This window comes from Armigeres subalbatus, chromosome 1 (genome assembly GCF_024139115.2).
Source record: "Armigeres subalbatus isolate Guangzhou_Male chromosome 1, GZ_Asu_2, whole genome shotgun sequence".
Classification (NCBI taxonomy): domain Eukaryota; kingdom Metazoa; phylum Arthropoda; class Insecta; order Diptera; family Culicidae; genus Armigeres; species Armigeres subalbatus.
The window spans coordinates 308,387,011-308,409,181 of NC_085139.1; the positions used below are offsets into that span (position 1 = coordinate 308,387,011).

A 22,171-nucleotide genomic window follows, 5' to 3' on the forward strand; every position below is an offset into this window, starting at 1 on the left:
AGGCTTGCTTGGCCAAAGCATTTGATGAGTTTGATTGCCTTTAACGTAAGCGGTCGCGTGTACTCAGACGACTAATGACGGTGAAAGACCGACACTTGATTACAATTAATTGCATATTATTCGGCAACTCGGCCGTACGAAAACCATTTTTTTATTAAATATCTTGGCTGTGCATATGCACAGCATATGTTTCGAAATGGACAAATTGATATGAAATTTGCGAAAAAGAATCCACGTGTCTTGGAGGGACTCGAACCCTCAACCTCCTACTCTCTAGATAGGCGTGATAACCTCTACACAACAAGACCACTCGTTTAATAAACAATGTGCACTCGCTTGGCTGTGGATATACAATAGTAAAGCGCATGTGGAGATTGGACAAATCAAGCATCCGAAAGATATTCAATTTGCAAAAAAGAGAGCTAACCGCGGTGGAGGTTGGTACTCGGATTCTGATGGCTTTTCCGCAAATGTGACCTTTAAGTGGTCTTGTTGTGTAGAGGTTATCACGCCTATCTAGAGAGTAGGAGGTTGAGGGTTCGAGTCCCTCCAAGACACGTGGATTCTTTTTCGCAAATTTCATATCAATTTGTCCATTTCGAAACATATGCTGTGCATATGCACAGCCAAGATATTTAACCACTATTAGGTAGGTGAAGGTTCCCGCTACCTGTTGATGGTGTTGGTTTGCGTGGGAGAGCTATCTGATTCGTCAAATCGTCGTTTGAATCTTTGTTTCCAAAAGCAGATAAGTCGTTTTGAAAATTTTGTCTTGATTTGTTGCGATATAATTTCACTAGTTTTAATTCAATAATAGGAACGCTCTAAGAGTTTACGATTTGTACGTTACATTGCATAAAAAGTATTAATATGAGTAGCGAAATAATGAGCACAGTGAACCTGGTAGTGATAACTAAAAGATAAGCTGTGCCATCGGGAACGTGAAAATTGTTCTAGCAAAATAGTAAGAATTCGTTAAACACTGGATCCGGCGCTAGCCGATGCCAACCAAGTGTGCCTAGTAGTAGTTGGAGTAAGAGTACTTCAAGACAAAATTTTCAAAACGACTTATCTGCTTTTGTAAACAAAACTTCCAACGACGATTTGACGAATCTGATAGCTCTCCCACGCAAACCAACACCATCAATAGGTAGCGGAATCAGGGGGAGAAGGCGGAGCACTGAATCCCTACCCCGACATGTGCGACATCTGGATCTGGCTCTAAAATGTAAACAAAAGTGTCAATTCCCTACCACCTTTTTGTAATGGCGAGGCAATTTTTATGCACACTTTCGTTTTCGATATTTTATCAAAATTAAACACTCAATCATGCAGCAATATAACGATGTGACATGCATAAGATACCTGCTATAGGGACTCGAAAAAGAATTTATTTGCAGTAACTAACTGATTAAAAAAATGTTCGCATTAACAATTGCGCCCTAACACTGGTTCTAAGCTTCGATGCAGAGTACACGAGCTTTGTTCGCCAGTGACAGGCGTATGAGGCCCTTGAGCGGAATCCTTCACCTACCTATTGATGGTGTTGGTTTGCGTGGGAAAGCTATCAGATTCGTCAAATCGTCGTTGGAAGTTTTGTTTACAAAAGCAGGTAAGTCATTTTGAAAATTTTGTCTTGACTTATGGATGCACTGAAAAAATGTAAGAATTACAACTAAAATTGTTATGAATTGTTTGGTAATACATTATTTTTAGCATTAGCTGATCAGACAAATCAACGTCTTTTAATCTGCTGGAAGAAGTTCAGTTCTCAACCACAAGCTCCAAAATCTCTCGGCAACATGATTGTAATAAATATTTTCACATTATATTTCGAGTGGAAAATTAGTAGCAGGAATGTATGTAAACCATCGTAAAATCATATAGAGTCTCGCACATTTGTGCGCCCTCATGCAGCATGGAGAGATACATTCGAAAATCGGGAAATATCTAACCAATCAAGTTACTGCAAAATCGTTTTGTTTATGGGAGTCATTTCAAAACATCCCTCTATTCGCTTGAGCGCAGAAAAGCGGTTCTATCCGCAGCGTCCATATCAAGGTGCATATCAAGCTTACTTTGATGCTTTCAAATCAATTTCATATACCAAATCAAATCAAAATCCATATACCACGTGGACAGTTTGGGGGGAGGGGGGTTAAGGCAAATGTCCACGGTTCATACATTTTTTTTGAAAATTTGTATGAGCAATTGTCCACGCTGGGGCAGGGGGGTATCTAAAACTGATCAAAACTTGTCCACGTGGAGGTCTAAGCCCTCCCTAGCCCCCCCTAGTTCCCCCTTATTAATGCAAATGATGGGCAGTATACTAATTTGGAAAGTGAAGCAATTCGGCTAGTTTAATAATCCTGTTGATCCTTCGATCCAAATTGCTGTAGTACTGCCGTAATCTGAGAAAGTGACGTAAGCGCCAAATTACATCATGCAAGTTTTCCATTTTTCTGTAAAAGAGTTCGATGAGTAATACTCGTTAGCACCGGTTTTGGAAAATGGTATATACGTCACTTTTACAGATTACGGCAGAGCAGGGGTTCATAAAATTATATTGAACGAAATTGAACAGGCGGCCTCTGAAATTTTACAAAATTACAGAAGTAATGGAAATAATATTACATAAATCGATTTAGAATTGACCTTTAAGAATTTAGACCAGAGTTAAGCTCATAGAATCACATTTTTCCATTGTAAAAATGTTATTAGTATGCTTAAAACATAAAAATTCAATTATTAGCAAAACTTGAGAGAGATTTTATTAAAACAATGAGTAGCAGGTAACCACTTTCCTTCAGTTGGGATAGCAGTCACGACACTCAGCACGGCGCCGCTTCCTCCAAATAGGCTAGGAAGGCTATCAGTCATCATCATTCTTCTTTCTACCTTTTGCTTTCTGCCTTCTTTTTTCTTTCTTTCATCTTTTTCTATCTTTTTCCTTTTGCCTTCTGTCTCTTTCTTCCTTCCTTCTGTTTTTTGTCTTCTTTCTTCATCTTTTTTATTCTTCTTTCTGTTTTGGCTCTATACTATGAAAAGTAGAAGAGCTCTCAGATAGAACGCGATTTTATCGAGACTTTTGATATCTACGGAGAGGTAACACAAGTTTTGAATCTTGTCGAGTAAATTAAATTGATTGGAACTAGCGAGAACGGTTTGAATACGCGCTTCTTGACGAAACTTTTAACGTCATGCGAGAGGTATCACCAGTTTTGTATCCTAATGGGACTCGCTGTATCACTGATGATGCCTTCAAAACTCTGTGGTGGAGTTCAACTGTTTATTTTTACAAACTTATGTTTTTTTGCCGGAAAGCGATCATATTTTTTAATGTCTGTAATAATCGGATCGTTTATTGTTTGCTTTGGGGGCCCTCCTTAGCCGTGCGGTAAGACGCGCGGCTACAAAGCAAGACCATGCTGAGGGTGGCTGGGTTCGATTCACGGTGCCGGCCTAGGCAATTTTCGGATTGGAAATTGTCTCGACTTCCTTGGGCATAAAAGTATCATCGTGCTAGCCTCATGATATACGAATGCAAAAATGGTAACCTGGCTTAGAAACCTTGCAGTTAATAACTGTGGAAGTGCTTAATGAACACTAAGCTGCGAGGCGGCTCTGTCCCAGTGTGGGGATGTAATGCCATTAAGAAGAAGAAGATTGTTTGCTAAATCTAATTAAAATTGATCATAATTAATTATTTTAAAGATAAATCGTCAAGCTCAAACCTTTGTAGGAATATGAGGCGGGACACCATCATCATCTTCTTCTTCTTCTACTTCTACTTCTTCTTCTTCTTCTTCCTTCTTCATCCTTGCTTCTCTATTCTTCCTTCTGCCTATTTTCTTATTATTCTTCTTATCTCCTTCTTACTTCTTCTTTCTTCCTTTTTCCTTCTTCCTTCTTTCTTTTCCCTACTTCTTTCCATCCCTTTTTTACTATTCTTACTTCTATCTTTCTAGCTTTCGTCTTCCTTCCTCCATTTTTCATCCGCCTTCTTTCTCACTTCTTCTTCTTCCTCCCTTTTCCATTATTTCTTCATCTTTCTTTCTTTCATCTTCCTTCTTTCTTTCCACCTTATTTCTTCTATCTTGTTCCTTCTTCCTATTACTTTTTTTCTTCAACTTTCGACTTTCTCCCAACTTCTTTCTTCTTTGTTTTTTCTTCTTTCTTCATTCCTTCCTTCTTCTTTCTTCACTCTCCCTACTTCCTTCTTCTTTCTTCCTTCCTTCTTCTTCTTCTTTCTCCCTTCCTCCTTCCTTCCTCTTTTGTTGGCGGGGAGTAAAATGCGTTTTGGCGACCGGGTTTGAATTTTAGGCAGCGCTGTGAATATATTTTATAAGTTATTACCTAGGTTGACAACGTTTCATCTTATTACTCACGGTAATGATGAACGGTACGTTGTCCAAACGCTACATCTTTCATCATTTACCTTACTTCTTTCTTATTACTTCTGCATTCTTCCTTCTTTATTTTTCCTTCTTCCTAATTTATTATTTTTTCTTTTTTCCTTGTTTCACCTTCTTACTTCTTTGTTTCTTTTTCTTCCTCCATCCTTTTTCCTTCTTTCTTTTACCTACACTCTTCTAAAGTGAAAATTTGTTTTTTACCCAGTCGTGTTTCTTCAGTAAGCAGAGCCATCGGCCGATCGTCGAAATTTAGTTTTGCTTTGTGCGGAAAGCAAAACAATCGGCCGGTTACCGAAATTCTGCATTATGCGGGTGAGTAAATTAATTAGAAAATGATATTGTGTTTCTGAGTAGCCATCAAGCAAGCGCTGTGCAGTGCGTGTTTTAGTCGTCGCGAAGTAGTTAAGATATCGAATCAGTTACAGGAAAATACACAGCAAATAATTTTGAAAATTCAACGACGTGTAAAATTACAGCTAACCCTATCGAACGAATTAACATTCGATATTCAATTAAATTTTATTGAACTTTACAAGCAAGCACAGTTTAAATTTATTTCGATTTAAAAGAAAAGTGAGATCGATTGAATGTTACGTTTATTTGCATGCTCCAAATATGTGCATGAAAATACATTTAAAATCACAACATATTTCTATCTGTGTACGTAAGACACGAGTTGTTTTTCCGTTTTGTATCATCCTGAATATGCCGTCGTACAAAAGAAATAATTCGTCGCTTACCAAGGCGATTTCTAATATATTTCCTTCCCAACTAACATACTATTCCTTTCCAGTGCGCTGACGGAGATGCATAGGATTCCTCGGTCTCTTGTAGCAATGAGTGTCGAACTAATTGTCCTCCCCTTATACTAATTGACTGTGAGGACATGGCCGGCATCGTTATTGGTCTCCGAAGCATGTACAGTATGGTGGCTCAAATTAGTATGAGAAAAACTTTTTTCAATTTTTTTGATGGGCCGACCTCTTATTCGGGTCTATTTGATGCCATGATGCTTTGGACAAAATTTCAGCCAAATCGGTCAACGTTTGGGCGGTGCTAAAGTCTGGAAGTTAAAATGCTAATATCTTTGCCTAATGAACTCTAATCTTCTCGCGGTTTTCTGCATAACATTCTGTATTTAATTCTACAAGAACTGAATGAGTATCCTGGTTCTTGGTCGTAAATTGTGCCGTCAAACTACAAATCACTGTTTTTTGATGTTTCTGCATACATTTTTCCATATAAACTTCTAACGAGTTTAGCACCGTCCAAACGTTGACCGGTTTGGCTGAAATTTTGTCCAGAACATCAGGGCATCAAATTGAGCCGAACAAGAGGGCGGCCCATCAAAAAATTTGGAAAAGTGTTTTTTGAGCCACCCTAATGTACAGTGAGAATAGCTTTCTAGTCCCGAAAAACTATTAAATTGGTGAGCTGTGCATTATTGTTGTTTCTCACGACTAACAACTACGATGGGTACAGTCAATCAAGCTAAGCTTTCTTTTGCCTACAGTCTTCTATCTTCTTCTTTCTTCCCATTCCTCCTTCCTTCCATTCTTCCTTCTTCCATCTTTCATCTGCCTTCTTTCTCACTTCTCCCCCTAAAAAATTAGAAATTTCCCATAAAAAATTAGAAAATTTCCAATAAAGAAATCAAGGTATGAGCAATAAATAAATATAAAATTTCCACAAATAAAACAAAATTTCCATGAACAATTAAGAATTTTCCACAAAACAAAAATAAATAAGCACTTTTAAAAGCAAAAATTGCAAAATCAATATTTTTCCCATAAAAAATTAAAAAATTTCCACTGTGTTCGTATCCGCATAACTCAAAAACGGATGGAGGAATTTTTTTTTCATTCCTTCAACAGATATGTTCGTTACGGTTTCCGACGGGTTTTTATGATATTTCCCTATGCAAAATTACGACTAAAGTCAAGTAAATGACAAAACGAACAGTGGGTAATGTCTGTGACATAACCGCTAAGTGGACGTAGGACTTGACTTGACCATGCCTTTAAGATACATAATATGTCCAAATTTCTCACATCAACTATTTTGGATAAATAAATTCAGGAAGTATCTGTCCGGTCACGAAATATTAGCCTCGACAGTGGCAACCTTCCCACTGAAGGACTGCCTGAAATAAACCACAAGTTGGTTCAGCAGGGGATGTAGACTGTATCTCAGCCCTTCCACTGAAGGGCCTTCTAATCCGTGCGATAGCTACTGAAGGAGAACATTATTTTTAACTCTTAGAGCCTTGAAAAAGGCTGTTTGCTTCGGCTAAGTGCAAAAAGTAAGAAAACGATCTTTTCAAATAACCGCGAATTTCTAGTGGTGGTATAAAAAAGACTGAATGCTCTGCGAGCGAATGCACTTTTCTTTTATACCTTATTTTGAATCTTCTCTGCTTCCCAATTGGTGGGCCAATCAGCTAGTGTCTTGTATCCCGATTCTTTGTCAGCCAAAGCGTCATCATCATCAACGCGTTGAAGGGCTTCTTCTTTTTTACGCTTGTTGCTCGCTGCTGGCGTCTATTTCTTAACGGGACTTTTCACTTGATACAGGCCAATAAGCCGGGCAAGCGAGCTTAGAATTGCAGTTCAGGTGGGAAGTAGGGTATTCTTTTCTGAAACAACATTGTTAGTAGTAGAAGGAAGGAAACACCCGGACATGGGATTTATGGTGATAAGATTTAGAATTCATAACATGGGACGATCATTCAGTCACGTTCGCTTTGTGTGCGGTCAGTATCAAACCATGTTTTACTACATATTTTTTATCAATGCCAATATTGCATTGATCAATGCATTGATATTTAACGTGTATTTGCTTAGAATTTAGTTTTGGGTCGCGCGGATTTGGCGCAGAATGGATTTTCATGTTGCGCGGAAATGGCGTGGATTTGATTTTAGTCGGCGCGGATTTGGCGCGGAAAATATTTCAGGATCTCCGTAACAACCCTGCATTTTCTATCCCGAAGGGAATTGAAAGCTTTGATATTGATCTCTATCATTGGCTCTCTGAAGAACCGTTTGTTTTATGGACATACATGCAGCATGTAGTGCATCCATGTGGCTTTTCTTCAGCCTGTCTCGGCTCATCACCGATGCCGGCCGGTCTCAGCTCGACTCTGCTGCTGCTGCCGGTATCTGCTCAGCATTGCTGCTTTGTCGGGTCTGTAGGGTGGACTGCTGCTGTACTGGCTAGGTTTCGGCTGATGATGGTGGCTTCGATGACTTCATTCCCTGCTAAAAGGTGTGAGTGCTGTTCAATCGATGATGCGGTTGCTTCGCTTGTCCCGGTCAGAATGAAAGCAAAAAATCGCGTTGCGCTATTTTATGGCTTCTCGGCAGACCCAGCGGCTGCTCATTCGCTGGTGTCTGCACCAATCAGAACGTGGTAATGGAATGATGCAAGAATTATGCGGTACCCATATTTATAGTTTCCCTTGATCTCAATGTTTTTCATTGAAAACAGTTTCATGCCTATTGAAACAAGTTTTTCGGGTCTTATCAAGCATGGACATGAAAGGCATACTTGAAATCTGTCGATTGAGGGGCTTACCGCAGAAATTCGTCCATTGAGACGAACGCTATTAACGTTTAAAATCTTTCAACACAGCGTAACGCGGTCGATTTGAATATTTTGGAATGACACCCGGTATAGTAAAGAGAGACGTAAGTCCTACGTCAAAATATTAAAATTGAGAATCGTATAGAAACTTCGCATGGGCACTGCAAAACTATGCAGGACAACGTCTGCGGAGTCACTAGTGATCAATAAAGAACATTTAAAAAATCAGAAAATTTCCATAAAGAAATATAAAAAAGCAATCAAACTATGCTTTTTTTTCATAGATTCCCATAGAATTCTCTTATTTTTTATTGCTCTATATTGATTTTTTCGTGGAAAATTTTTATTTTTTTATGGAAAATCGAATATTTATTTTGTGGAAAATTTTGTAATTGTTTATTGCTAATATTGATTTATTTATGGAAATTTTGTATTTTTTTCGTGGAGCATTTTGATTTCTTTATGGAAAACCTATTTTTGCTATTTTTACTTTTAAAAGTGCTTATCTATTTTTATTTTGTGAAAAATTCTTAATTGTTTATGGAAATTTTGTTTTATTTGTGGAAATTTTATGTTTTTTTTTATTGCTCATACCCTGATTTCTTTATTTGCAATTTCCTAATTGTTTATGGAAAATTTCAAATTTTTTATGGAAATTTTATTTTGCTGCCTTAATAAAATAGCCGACCTTATTTAAATTTTTGCAGGAAAAATTTCGGCAGCGATGTATGCCCAACAAACATTGGAAGCTGATAAAGAGCTTATTTCACTAAAAATAGGCTTCATCAGCTAAGCAACTAACTTATTCAGCCTAACTTGATTGTTGGGTGTAGTCTCAACGAGATTTTCCGAAAGTAGGTAATATTTTCACCTGGATTTTTCGAGAACATTAGTGCTGTATGAAATATTGCAATTAGAATACACTGACGGCGGTTTTTTGTAGGTGATACAAAACCACATAAATCCAAACATTCACGTAAGATTGTCTCAAATGAGAATAGGTTTCTCACAGTTCTCACGTATCCTCCGTGCTTATTGAAAAGGGCTCAAAAATCGCGTGAATCGCGTGTTGAAAATTTAGCACATTTTCTATCCTTTGGTGATAAAAGCAATGAATATTTTCAGTGAAAAAAGCAATAAATAGTTTTTGGACGTTTCTGCTTCTCATGATATTATCTTCTTTTTTTAAAATCGTCAAAAAAAATGCGTGTGATTGCTACTAGATTCGTCATATCGACGTTTGAATCATTGTTCACAAAAGTAGATAAGCCGTTTTAAGGGTTTCGATTTAAATCATCAAATAGGATCACAATCATAGACAAAATCGATCGCTGACGTATTCCCCTCAAGGAACATACAACCTTTCGGAATCTCTGTACGAGAAAAACAAAAAACAACTGAAATGAGAGCAAAATGGCACTTATTAAGTTTTATTCAATTATCCATAAACGGACCCGGCCGGTCACCTTGCCCAAAACTCGCCATCTTTCGACGAACGTTCAGCGTTCGCTACCGTTGCCATACTCCGCCAACTAGCGCAAGCCCAGATTCACGGCACCCATTGACTCAATAAAAATAAAAAAATGTCATTAAAGGAGCATGAGTATGCTTTAAATTTTGCATTTTCACGGTCTGCCTGCGCTGTGATCGCCCATTTCGGCGACTGAAGACTTCTTGACCCTCGCCGGATCGCAATGTATAAACAAAGTGTAAGCCGATGCTGCGGTGGTGTACGAACAACGCCGTCCCTGTCAGTAATTTTGATCCAAAAAAAGCTATCTACCAAAGCGCTGCTACGGCGAATTACATTTTTAAGCGAGAGGTCTCCGTCGCTGGTGGCGGGCAGTGTTTTTTTCTCCTCTTTGCTTCTTATCCAAGTTGGCGCTTTCCGTTGTTTGTGGTCCGAATGATCGTTGTCGATTTCGTAACCACTGCCAGAGACCTTGAGCTGAAATTTCAATTTTATTTCCAAGCTCGGAACCACGAGAAGTCGGACCGGAGTTTGTCTTTTCTTCCTTTCCCCTTTCGAACTAAACCAAAGCAGAGATGGTTACTTTGCTGCACTCGTAGCGGCGTGGAGGCCTCCCCCTCTCGAGGAACGGCGCGCCACCTCTAAGGCAGACGGTAGTAACCAGGGATAGTAAGTGCAGCAAAAATAGTTGGATACAGCCGGCGAATACTGGATCGAACCAAAGTTGGATGCCGTAATGCGACGCCGTGCTCACGTGATGTGCACCAAGTGTTTGATGATTCAGTGGTAGAATGAGAGTTTATGATTTGATGGGATAGTTCCCAACCAGCGCTGGTACAATCTTCAACCCCGACTCCAACGCTATGAACTCTGAGAGTTTTTCCAATGAACATTTCAAGCGTAGTTTGAATTAAATCTCGCTTAACTTTTCAAAAGGACCTAAGTAACATTTTTTTCATGAATTAATTTAAGTACTGCAATCAAAAGCTTTCACGTTTTTCTGTCGATTGCGCTATTCAAATTAATTCATGAAAAAAAACATTACTTAGGTCTTTTTGAAAAGTTAAGCGAGAAATGTACAATAATTTATTTGCAAGTTTCATGTAATACTAGCAGACCCGTCGAACTTCGTCTCCCCCTAAATGATTAAGTTAGCACAAACATTTATTTTGTACTATTAGACCCGACGAACTTTGTTTTGCCTAAAATTGATTTATCCTCTGGTTAGCTCTCGAGTCATGCATAAATTTCTGTTTCATTTGTATGGGAGCCCTGTTTCTAGAAGGGGAAGGGTTTCGAACCACCACAAAACATATCTTCCCTTCCTGTGTTGAACTTAATTAATAATTAAAAAAACACATTAATAAAGATTAAAAAAAAAAATATCTTCCCTTCCAAAATTTCCACATACCAGGTTTGGTTTCATTTGTATGTGAGTATGTATGTAGTTAGCCAACATCCAAGCTTGAGTCTTGCTCTGCATGCGGTTCCACTTGACAGTAAGGTCAAATTTCAATACAATTTTGAAATCAACATATTGCTGTATGAAAGGGCAACAAAGGGGGTGGTAGTGAAATAGGATTTCGGATTGGTACGGAAAAACGGAAATAAAAGAATACTGTTTGAAGAGACAAGATTAAACACGTTTATATTGTTCGGTATGATTTTACATTTTTTTGAAAACGAGGGAAAGGTTGACAGCTACCACAGTGACGCCTATCCGGTAGGGGCACACCACAGTAGCGGCGATTGCATAAGATACGGCCGGTTCGAAGGACCACAAAATGTCTTGGAACCAGGCTAATACCTCCTAAGATGTCCAGTGGGGTGGTTCCTTAACACTCATTCGGAAACAGGGGTGCTTCGCGGTCCAACTATTTCTCCCATGGGCACAATTCTTCCTTTCCAGATCGATTTACACACTTAACACTCGCGGTTACAAAATAACAACACTACTTTATTTAACTTAAACGAAATATTCCGGAACTATACATTTTATTCATCTTAACGCTAACATCTTATTTCTTATAGACTACACATCATAACATATTAACAAATTTAGCCGAACGGTGGCTAGTACCGGCGTGCCTGCGTTCGCGTTGCTGTATAGTAGTTAACTGGCTAGAGTAACGATATAGAAATTATCAGACCGATTATTGCAACTGTCGAAATGGACACGAGTAGGGAATAGTGAGAATGTGAACACGCTCTTATCAGCATCTCGTTATCTCGCCATCATATCCACCACTGCAAATTTAGATGGGCATCTCTCCATAGTTCTCACAGGTAACAGATGGTCTCTCGCCAAATCAATCAGCTACCAGAATTCAGGATAGACGAGAGTTGTTTATATCTAGTCGGGTGCCTTGCTGGACGGATGGACAGCTTATTGTTCGATTGGATGACTCGCAGTTAATAAAATATGCCATGGTTGTAGCTCTAGGGTGATGCTGCTCCTCAACATCCTCACCCACCCAGGAATTGCACCAATTTCTGAAATGAAAAACTAAAAATCCTCTTCGACGGGACATGGAACGGGATGGGTTGTGGGCAGCCTTTATTTTGTTAACCTCACGACGAATCCGAAATTGGGAGCAAACAAAGTTTCTCTACAGGCCGCTTCAGTATTCCGGATTCAGTTTTCAAAGTGACCACCCTCACTACACCATCGGCTCCTGGATGAACAGCAATAATACGACCCATTTTCCAAGCCATCGGGTGCTGGTTATCTTCCCGGGTGAAGACTAATTTGCCAATCTCAATTCCTATCCGTGGCTTCCATCGCTTAGTTCTACCTTGTAGTTGGCACAAGTATTCACGCCTCCATCTCTGCCAAAAGTCTTGTAGAAGTTTCTGCAGCAATTGAAAACGATCGAGACGGTTCATCGGAACACTCTCCAGCTCTGGATCAGGCAAACTCTGGAGACTTCAGCCAATAAGAAAGTGGGATGGCGTTAACGGCTCCAGATCGTTCGGATCATCCGACATAGGAGTCAACGGCCGTGAGTTTAGGCAACCCTCCACTTGGATTAAGAGTGTATTGAAGTCCTCTGGGGATAATGAAGTCTCGCCTGCTACCTTCAATAAATGAGTTTTCGCGAACCGTACCACAGCCTCCCACAGGCCTCCGAAGTGGGGAGCACTCGGTGGATTGAAATGCCACTTGGTCCCTTCTTCTGTACAATATCTTGCGAAACGCTCTTTATGCTCTTTACTTCTAATTAACTTGTACAGTTGACGCAGTTTCTTCCGTGCTCCAACAAAATTTGTACCATTGTCGCTATACAAATCGCTGCATTTTCCTCTTCTCGCCGAAAAACGTCGCAGGGCTTGAATGAACCTGTCGGTGGTCAAATCCGCAACCAGTTCCAGGTGTACCGCCTTGGTATACATACAAATAAACACAGCTACATACATTTTTATCGTTGGACGCCTTGGTACGGGTCGAACGTAGAATGGTCCACAGTAATCTACGCCAGTCGAGACAGTGTTACTCGTGGGGCTGGCAGTTCTCCCATAAACTGTTCGATTGATGAAGGTTTGGATCGGAAGCATTTCACGCAGCGATGGACTATGTTCCGAGCAACGCTTCTTCCTCCTAATGGCCAGAAGCGCATTCGAACCGTTGCTAGTAATAACTGAGGCCCAGCGTGCAACAGTTTTTCATGAAAATATCGTAGAATCAACTTGGTGAGCTGATGTCGAGCTGGCAGCACCATTGGGTGTTTAGCGTCCTCTGTTTCGTTCGAATGTACTAATCGACCGCCTACTCGAATGACGTGTTCTTCAGAAATATATGGTGTGTACCAACGCAGTGGTGATTTTCTCGAAACCGAGTCTCCCTTTGAAAGTGCCTTCCATTCCTCTTCGAAACACTCCTGCTGAACTCTCCGCACTAGATTGATTTCTGCTTCTCTCAGCTCCACTGTTGTGAGAAACCTTGATGGATTCCGCTGTTCTAGTGGTGTACGCAGCAAGCTTAGGTACCGTAACCAATACGCCGTTCGTCTTACAAGTTCGGAGTACGACGAGAAACGCCCTAGATACCATTCATTGAAGTCCTCGGCTAAGCCGCTAGCACATGCTACGGTCGTACTTCTCTTCTCCTTATCTGCTTCATTTGCATTCAATGGCTCTGGCGGTGGCACGGCAAATGCTGGGTAAATGTACCATTGGTACTTCGCGTACCTGAAGGAATAAAATAGACCCCATCTCGCGGTCCTTAGCCTCTTACCCAGCAACTCCTAGCTCTACCTTCCCGTGGTGCTGGCCGGGATACGAGCAACCTTAGGGAAGATCGGGTAACCAACCCCGGTGGGAACTATGGTCGTATGCTGACAGGGAAGGGAGGGTTTGCTCCTCTCCGGAGGTACAAATCTTACTGAGCGTCTGTTCTCCATGTCAGGATCGGCTCACAACAGCGTCTGTTCTCCATGTTAGGGGCGGCTGATCATCGTTCGAGTGCCAGCGAGGGACTCTAACTCTAACTCTAACTAACAGTGAAACTGTGCACCATGGTCCACCGGGAATAAGAAGGAATGGTCCTCCGGAAATTTAGGGGGTTTGGTGTCAGGCCCTGCAAGCCAGCCTTTAAAAATCTTAAGCAACGAACAATCAACAAGAGAGTACGGACCGGAACCATCGGCGAAGACCACTGCGACGAAAAGGGACTAGCGATTGGAAACTCGGTTCGTGGAACTGCAAATCTCTCAACTTCATCGGGAGCACACGCATACTCGCCGATGTGCTCAAGGACCGTGGATTCGGCATCGTAGCGCTGCAGGAGGTTTGTTGGAAGGGATCAATGGTGCGAACGTTTAGAGGTAATCATACCATCTACCAGAGCTGCGGCAACACACACGAGCTGGGAACAGCTTTCATAGTGATGGGCGATATGCAAAGGCGCGTGATCGGGTGGTGGCCGATCAATGAAAGAATGTGCAAGTTGAGGATCAAAGGCCGGTTCTTCAACTTCAGCATAATCAACGTCCATAGCCCACACTCCGGAAGCACTGATGATGATAAGGACGCATTCTACGCGCAGCTGGAACGTGAGTACGACAGCTGCCCAAGCCACGACGTCAAAATCATCATAGGAGACTTGAACGCTCAGGTTGGCCAAGAGGAGGAGTTTAGACCGACTATTGGAAAGTTCAGCGCTCACCGGCTGACGAACGAAACGGCCTACGACTAATTGATTTCGCCGCCTCCAAGAATATGGCCATTCGCAGCACCTACTTCCAACACAGCCTCCCGTATCGGTACACCTGGAGATCACCACTGCAGACAGAATCACAAATCGACCACGTTCTGATTGATGGACGGCACTTCTCCGACATTATCGACGTCAGGACATATCGTGGCGCTAACATCGACTCTGACCACTATCTGGTGATGGTTAAACTGCGCCCAAAACTATCCGTCATCAACAATGTTCGGTACCGACGACCGCCGCGGTACGACCTAGAGCGACTGAAGCAACCTGATGTCGCCACTGCATACGCGCAGCATCTCGAGGCAGCGTTGCCGGAAGAGGGTGAGCTCGATGGGGCCCCTCTTGAGGACTGCTGGAATACAGTCAAAGCAGCCATTAACGACGCAGCGGAGAACAACGTCGGGTATATGGGTCGAAGTCGACGGAACGATTGGTTCGACGAAAAGTGCAGACAGATTCTGGAGGAGAAGGACGCAGCGCGGGCGGTCGCGCTGCAGCAAGGTACCCGGCAGAACGTGGAACGTTATAGACGGAAGCGGAGATAGCAGAGTTTCAGGAGAAGAAACGCCGCCTGGAAGAAGCGGAGTGCGAGGAGATGGAATAGCTGTGCCGTTCTCAAGATACACACAAGTTCTATCAGAAGCTCAACGCATCCCGCAAAGGCTTCGTGCCGTGAGCCGAAATGTGCCGGGATAAGGATGGGAGCATCTTGACGGACGAACGTGTGGTGATCGCAAGGTGGAAGCAGCACTACGAGGAACATCTGAATGGCGCTGAGAGTACAGGCAGTGAAAGTCAAGGCAGCGGAGGAGATGACAACGTCAGTTCAGCGGACGATGGAAGCCAACCAGCCCCCACCTTGAGGGAAGTTAAGGATGCCATTCAACAGCTAAAGACCAATAAAGCAGCTGGTAAGGATGGTATCGGAGCTGAGCTCATCAAGATGGGCCCGGAAAAGCTGGCCACTTGCCTGCACAAACTGATAGTCAGAATCTGGGAAACCGAACAGCTACCGGAGGAGTGAAAGGAAGGGGTTATATGCCCCATCTACAAGAAAGGCGACAAACTGGAGTGTGAGAACTTTCGAGCGATCACCATCCTTAATGCCGCCTACAAAGTGATATCCCAGATCATCTTCCGTCGTCTGTCACCATTAGTGGAAGTTATCAAGCCGGCTTCGTTGACGGCCGCTCGACAACGGACCAGATCTTTACTGTACGGCAAATCCTTCAAAAATGCCGTGAATACCAGGTCCCAACGCACCATCTGTTCGTTGATTTCAAGGCGGCATACGACAGTATAGACCGCGTAGAGCTATGGAAAATTATGGACGAGAACAGCTTCCCTGCGAAGCTTACCAGACTGATCAAAGCAACGGTGGATGGTGTGCAAAACTGTGTGAAGATTTCGGGCGAACACTCCAGTTCGTTCGAATCGCACCGGGGACTAAGACAAGGTGATGGACTTTCGTGCCTGTTGTTCAACATTGCGCTAGAAGGTGTCATGCGGAGAGCCGGGTGTAACAGCCGGGGTACGATTTTCAATAGATCCAGTCAATTTATTTGCTTCGCGGATGATATGGACATTGTCGGCCGAACATTTGCAAAGGTGGCAGAACTGTACACCCACCTGAAACGTGAAGCAACAAAAGTTGGACTGGTGGTGAATGCGTCAAAGACAAAGTACATGCTTGTGGGCGGAACCGAGCGCGACAGGGCCCGCCTGGGAAGCAGTGTTACGATAGACGGGGATACCTTCGAGGTGGTCGAGGAATTCGTCTACCTCGGATCCTTGTTAACGGCTGACAACAACGTTAGCCGTGAAATACGAAGGCGCATCATCAGTGGAAGTCGGGCCTACTACGGGCTCCAGAAGAAACTGCGGTCGAAAAAGATTCGCCACCGCACCAAATGTGTCATGTACAAGGCGTTAATAAGACCGGTTGTCCTCTACGGACATGAAACATGGACAATGCTCGAGGAGGACTTGCAAGCACTCGGAGTATTCGAGAGACGGGTGCTTAGGACCATCTTTGGCGGTGTGCAAGAAGACGGTGTGTGGCGGCGAAGAATGAACCATGAGCTCGCCCAACTCTACGGCGAACCCAGTATCCAGAAGGTAGCTAAAGCCGGAAGGGTACGATGGGCAGGACATGTTGCAAGAATGCCGGACAGCAACCCTGCAAAGATGGTGTTCGCTTCCGATCCGGTAGGTACGAGACGGCGTGGAGCGCAGCGAGCGAGATGGGCAGACCAGGTGCAGAACGACTTGGCGAGCGTGGGGCGTATCCGAGGATGGAGAGATGCGGCCTCGAACCGTGTATTGTGGCGTCAAATTGTTGATTCAGTGTTATCTGTTTAGATGTTAACTAAATAAATGAAATGAATGAAAATGAAATGGCTCTGGCGGTTCTGGCCCATTGTCAGGTTCCTCCTCCAGCCATCGTGGTCCACGCCACCAGAAACGGTTATAGATAATGTCCTCTGGCATGATACCTCTCGAAATAAGATCGGCCGGATTTTTTATGCCTGGAACGTGTCTCCACTGCTAAGCAATTGTGAGAGTCTGGATTTTAGATACTCGGTTGGCCACATACGTAGTCCAAGTGGTTGGCAAAACTTTGATCCACCGCAAGACACAGGTAGAATCCGTCCAAAAGTACCCCTGTGCGGGTAATTTCAAAGAATCCAGAACCTTTTGCCGCTAAAACAGCGCCGCACAGTTCCAAACGCGGGATTGTTTGGCAATTCAAGGGCGCCACCCGTGATTTTGACGATAGGAGGCACACCCTTGTCCTCCCTGCTGCGTCTACACTTCTGGCATAAATGCAACATCCATACGCCTTCTCGGAGGCGTCCGAGAAGCAGTGAATCTGCGTAGAAACTGCAGAAGGAACGATGACACAACGGTCAATCCTGATTTCGTTCAACAGGGGAAGCTGCCCAAGTAACTTCCTCCAAACCTCACCCACCATGGAAGGTATAGGCTGGTCCCAGTCCAGAGCCCGATTGCTTTCGTCTCGATACTTCCACAGTGACTGCATCAGAATCTTTGCCGTTGTAATTGCTGCTCCGAGTAGTCCTAAGGGGTCAAATAGCGTAGCTATAACCGAAAGTACCTCCCTTTTGCTGAACTGCTGATTCGGTCGCACCGAGGGAATGTTGAAGTGAAACTTAAGCTGATCACTTTTCGGCATCCAGATGAGTCCGAGCGTTTTGATTGACGGATCCGGGTCCAAGTTGATTCCGTCCCCCGCTTGAATCGCTAAATTTTCTTGAGAAAGTCCCTCCAAGACCTTGGGACTGTTGGATGCCCACTTCCGGAGCCTGAAACCACCTTTTCCCGTTATTTCACTTAACTGTTTTTGCAACTCGCAAGCATCTTCAACCGTGTTTGATCCTGTGATGACATCATCCATATACGTGTCTTCGCTCAGCGCACGTGATCCAAGGGGATATGCTGTTGCTTCATCCACCGCTAGCTGTTTGAGGGCCCTTGTAGCCAAATACGGCGCCGGTTTGGTACCGTACGTAACGGTCTTGAGCTCATAGACGCTGATGTCGTCCTGAGGATTTGAACGCCACAGAATACACTGCAGAGGCCTATCCTCCGGGTGAACCCAAATTTGCCGAAACATCTTCTCGACGTCAGAAACGAGCATTATTTGCTTGGTTCGGCTTCGCATGATGATTGATCTGAGATCATCCTGTATTATCGGTCCAGTCAGCAAAACGTCGTTCAGCGATACGCCGGACGATGTTGCACAGGAGGCATCGAACACCACCCTGGTTTTGGTAGTAGTACTCTCCTCCTTGAAAACGGGATGATGTGGTAAAAAGCACCGCCGTTTCGTTGTTAAGGCCGCCCTTTCGACCTTCTCCATGTGTCCCATCGACTCGTATTCCTCCATGAAGTCGTGGTAGCTTTTGTGCAGGTTGGCATTCCTTGCCAGCCGTCGCTCCGTACCTTGAAGACGGCGGATCGCAATGTCCTTGGATTCGCCCAACCGTTGAATAGCGCCTTCTTCCTTCGGGAGTGTAACCGTATACCGGCCGTTGGGATTTCGTTGGACTGTATTTTGGAACAGGTCCTCACATCGCTTTTCCTCCTGTGTGAGTACCTTCACCGAATCAACTTCTTCGCTAGACCAGAACCGGGCAACTAGAGATTCCAGTTTCTCTGTTGCGGAAGCGTTGCATGTAATGTGCAGATCCTGATGAGAATTTGATAACCCTCCACACACTACCCATCCGAAAACCGATTCATTCAGCGTCGGTAATTGGTTGCCTAGGGGAATCCTTTGACCGGTTTCAAAGAAATCGAAAAAACATTCGATACCGAGCACCAAGTCCACCCTGCTGGACTCAAAGAAAGCGGGATCTGCCAGTTTGATTCCTGGGGGTATCGACCAACCGTCCGTGCGCATCGTAGCAGTTGGTAGATTCACCGTTACGTTGGGAAGAACGAGGAAATTCATTGCTTGCAAGAAAGGAGAAACTCGCGATCGCACTACCGCTTGTATTTTGTGTTTGACTTTAGTTCCTGCTTGACCAATTCCACGTACCGAAATATCCACCCTTTCTCGTTGGGTCTTCATCCGTTGACTCAGTCGCTCCGTGATGAAGTTGCTCTCTGAGCCCGAATCCAAGAGAGCGCGAGCAGGAAACCTTCCACCGTTATCATCTTCCACGACGACGACCGCAGTTGCCAGTAAAACTTGCGAAGAATATTGGTGAGCCGCACCAGAAACCGAAATGTCGGTGGCCACCATATTGACCACCTGAGAGGAACCCGAACCAGAAGCTTCGTTGACTCCGGAGGACTCCTTTGGGATTGAAGGATGGTTGCCCCTAGCAACCGCTGCGACCTTTGCAGAACTATCCTTCTCCGACCTGAAACACACCAAAGTGTGGTGACGACCCTTACAATTCTTGCAATTGAATTTTGACTGGCACTCCTTGGACAAATGACCCACTCGGAAACAATTTCTGCAGAGGAAGTGGGTTTTCAGCAGGGCATCTCTGTCAGCCACCGACATCCTTTGGAACACGCCACATTGATGGAGGTAGTGGCTCTCCTTACATGCCACACATCGTGCTCCTGACGATGACTGCACCGTGCTGTAACTGGCCTTCGCTGTGGATTGCTTCTGCCTCTGGGGTTGTTGCTGCCACGGTTGACCACCCCTAGACTCAGCCGCCTTCGTTGGAAGCGACTCGAGAACACGTATCCTTCGCTGCAGAAACTCCGTCAGATCCTCCAAAGTATCCTGCTCCTTCGTGGATGAAAACTCCTCCCAACCTCGGCGGGTCACCGGGTCCAAACGATTGGTGAGAAGATTGACTAGCAGGAGATCCTTATACTCCGCTGGCTCGACAACCTGGTCTAGAGTGTGCACAATTCTTTCGAACCCCTCAACTAGAACGTGCAACTCCGAAACCGACTCCTTAGAAAGCGAAGGAAGAGTAAAGAGCGACTGAACCTGCCTTTTCTTAAGCTGCTTACTATTGTTATAGCGCTTAGTAAACGCATCCCACGCGATCTTATAATTAGCCTGCGTTATCTTTAATGGATCGATTAGAGCTTTTGGTTCCCCCTGAAGACACCCCTTTAAATAATGAAACTTTTCCACCTCCGGTAGATCAGTCTGCCAGTGGATCAGGGAAGTGAACAAGTCACGGAAACTAATCCACTCGTCGATGTCGCCGTTGAAAGACTGCAGCTTGATCTGCGGCAGTCGCACATGGTCGAGGACACCATGCACCATCGAGTCGTTAGCACGCGTTGACTGATCCTGCTCCGGTAGAACCTGTAGCTCCTTTGCCTTGTCCGTGAGGGATGACTTCGATCGATAGTATTGATCGCTGTAGATAAGACGATCCTTGTTGAAGGTCTCGTCGTCCTCGTCGTAGTCATCGTGGCACTGGATTTCCACCAATGTTTCACCGTACTTCTCCCAAAGTTCGCCAATCCTCTCTAAGCGCATGTTGACATCAGTCGCGGTAATGGCTTCATCGCAGCGTTGAACGAACTTCCCAATATCGTCCAGGTCGGCTTGAATTTCCCCCAGCTTCACGACCAAGGCCTTCAACGATGTCAGCTTACGGGGTGCCATGATGATTGGAGTTACTCGCACACGTAACGGAAAGAGAGACGAATGGTGTAGTGATCCACGTGATTCCAAGCTTCGGCAGGCATATACTCTGTGTATTTACCTGGCACAGTGAAATGCGTCACCAATCCACATAAACAAAGCAGGAACACTGGGACTCCAATTGATGATCGATAACGCTAGACGTTTAACAGCACAGCTCATAAGCAGGTTAACCGAGGGGGGGGGGTATAAGGAACTTATGTAGTATCCAACAAGCCTGGCCACGGCAGGCCATATACTAATGTATATTACCTTTGAAAACAAATTGCTGTACCAAACGTTAATCAATCTCCTTCAAACTATGTGGCGATGGCAACGGTGGTTATTTTTAAAGCTCAACGTCAATGTCAATAGGCAGGAAACCAAGAGGAAATAATAAGGTGTAATATCCAAATTTTATGCTTCGGCAGGGCATATACTGTGTTGACTCACCTGAGCAACTAACAGCGGTGCTAAGCCCTGAGCAGAGCAAATCTCAAATATCAATCCAATTATCACAGAATGGCACCAAGTGCATTTTGGGATTCGTTACAATGTTTCGTCGAAGAGGAATTATTTATTAAAAAATGTGCAGTCACTGTCGTCCTGCTTCGGTGACATATACGTTCAGTGACTCACCTGGACAGGTAACTGATGGCTCAACCTCTTCGGATCACCCGTCTTCTCACGTTGCTGAAGCTGGGTTGTATTGCTAATGGTAGATCCTATCAAGTCAGATCCAACAAAACGGATGGGCTGAAACAGTTCCTATAACTGCTTCTTCGTTGAGAACCACGGATAGCCTTTCCAATAGTAAGTGGTTGCTCCGATGTGAAAAAACGAACAAAACACGTCGAAATGGCGTTAGAATCGAGAAATGTATGCTTCGGCCGAACATATACTGAACATGAGTAATTTACCTGGCAGATAAACCATCGCACTGGTTCAGTAGTTGGCAATCACATAGGCGATGAAGCTTGACGCAAGACCCCGACGTATCCTTAGGCCAATGTAATACGAATGGATTGAATCTGTTGTGATCGTTGAAATGCGATCCAGTAGTCAGCTCTCAGACAGGTTACATGCAGGGTTTCGATAAATGCCGGTTAGTAATTAGTATTTCGTCCTCGCTTCGGCAGGACATATAGATGGTTCCAACTCACCCACATAAACAATCCAACCGGTGGATGTCCAGACCAAGCGATGTAATTAGTTGTATAAAGTGCAAACTTCAAAACCTCCAGTTGTGTTGCTTCCAACCCAATTGTTTGCGAGTGTGATGGCGGGGTGGTATTTGTTCGCCCTGGGAATGGCGATTTCCTCCTTTGTGCGTTCTTGCAGTGATGGCGCGAATC

At 43.9% G+C, this 22,171-nt stretch overlaps 1 protein-coding gene across 1 annotated transcript in view; it reads right to left on the minus strand.

Annotated features, from left to right (window-relative positions):
- Positions 1 to 20,798, minus strand: part of LOC134207555 (uncharacterized) — a 52,936-nt gene extending 32,138 nt beyond the window's left edge. Inside the window, exon 1 of the mRNA XM_062683262.1 lies at positions 17,655 to 20,798. Within this exon, the coding sequence (XP_062539246.1) occupies positions 17,655 to 20,798 (3,144 nt within the window). The remainder of the gene's footprint in view (positions 1 to 17,654) is intronic.
- Between the last annotated feature and the right edge of the window lie 1,373 nt (positions 20,799 to 22,171).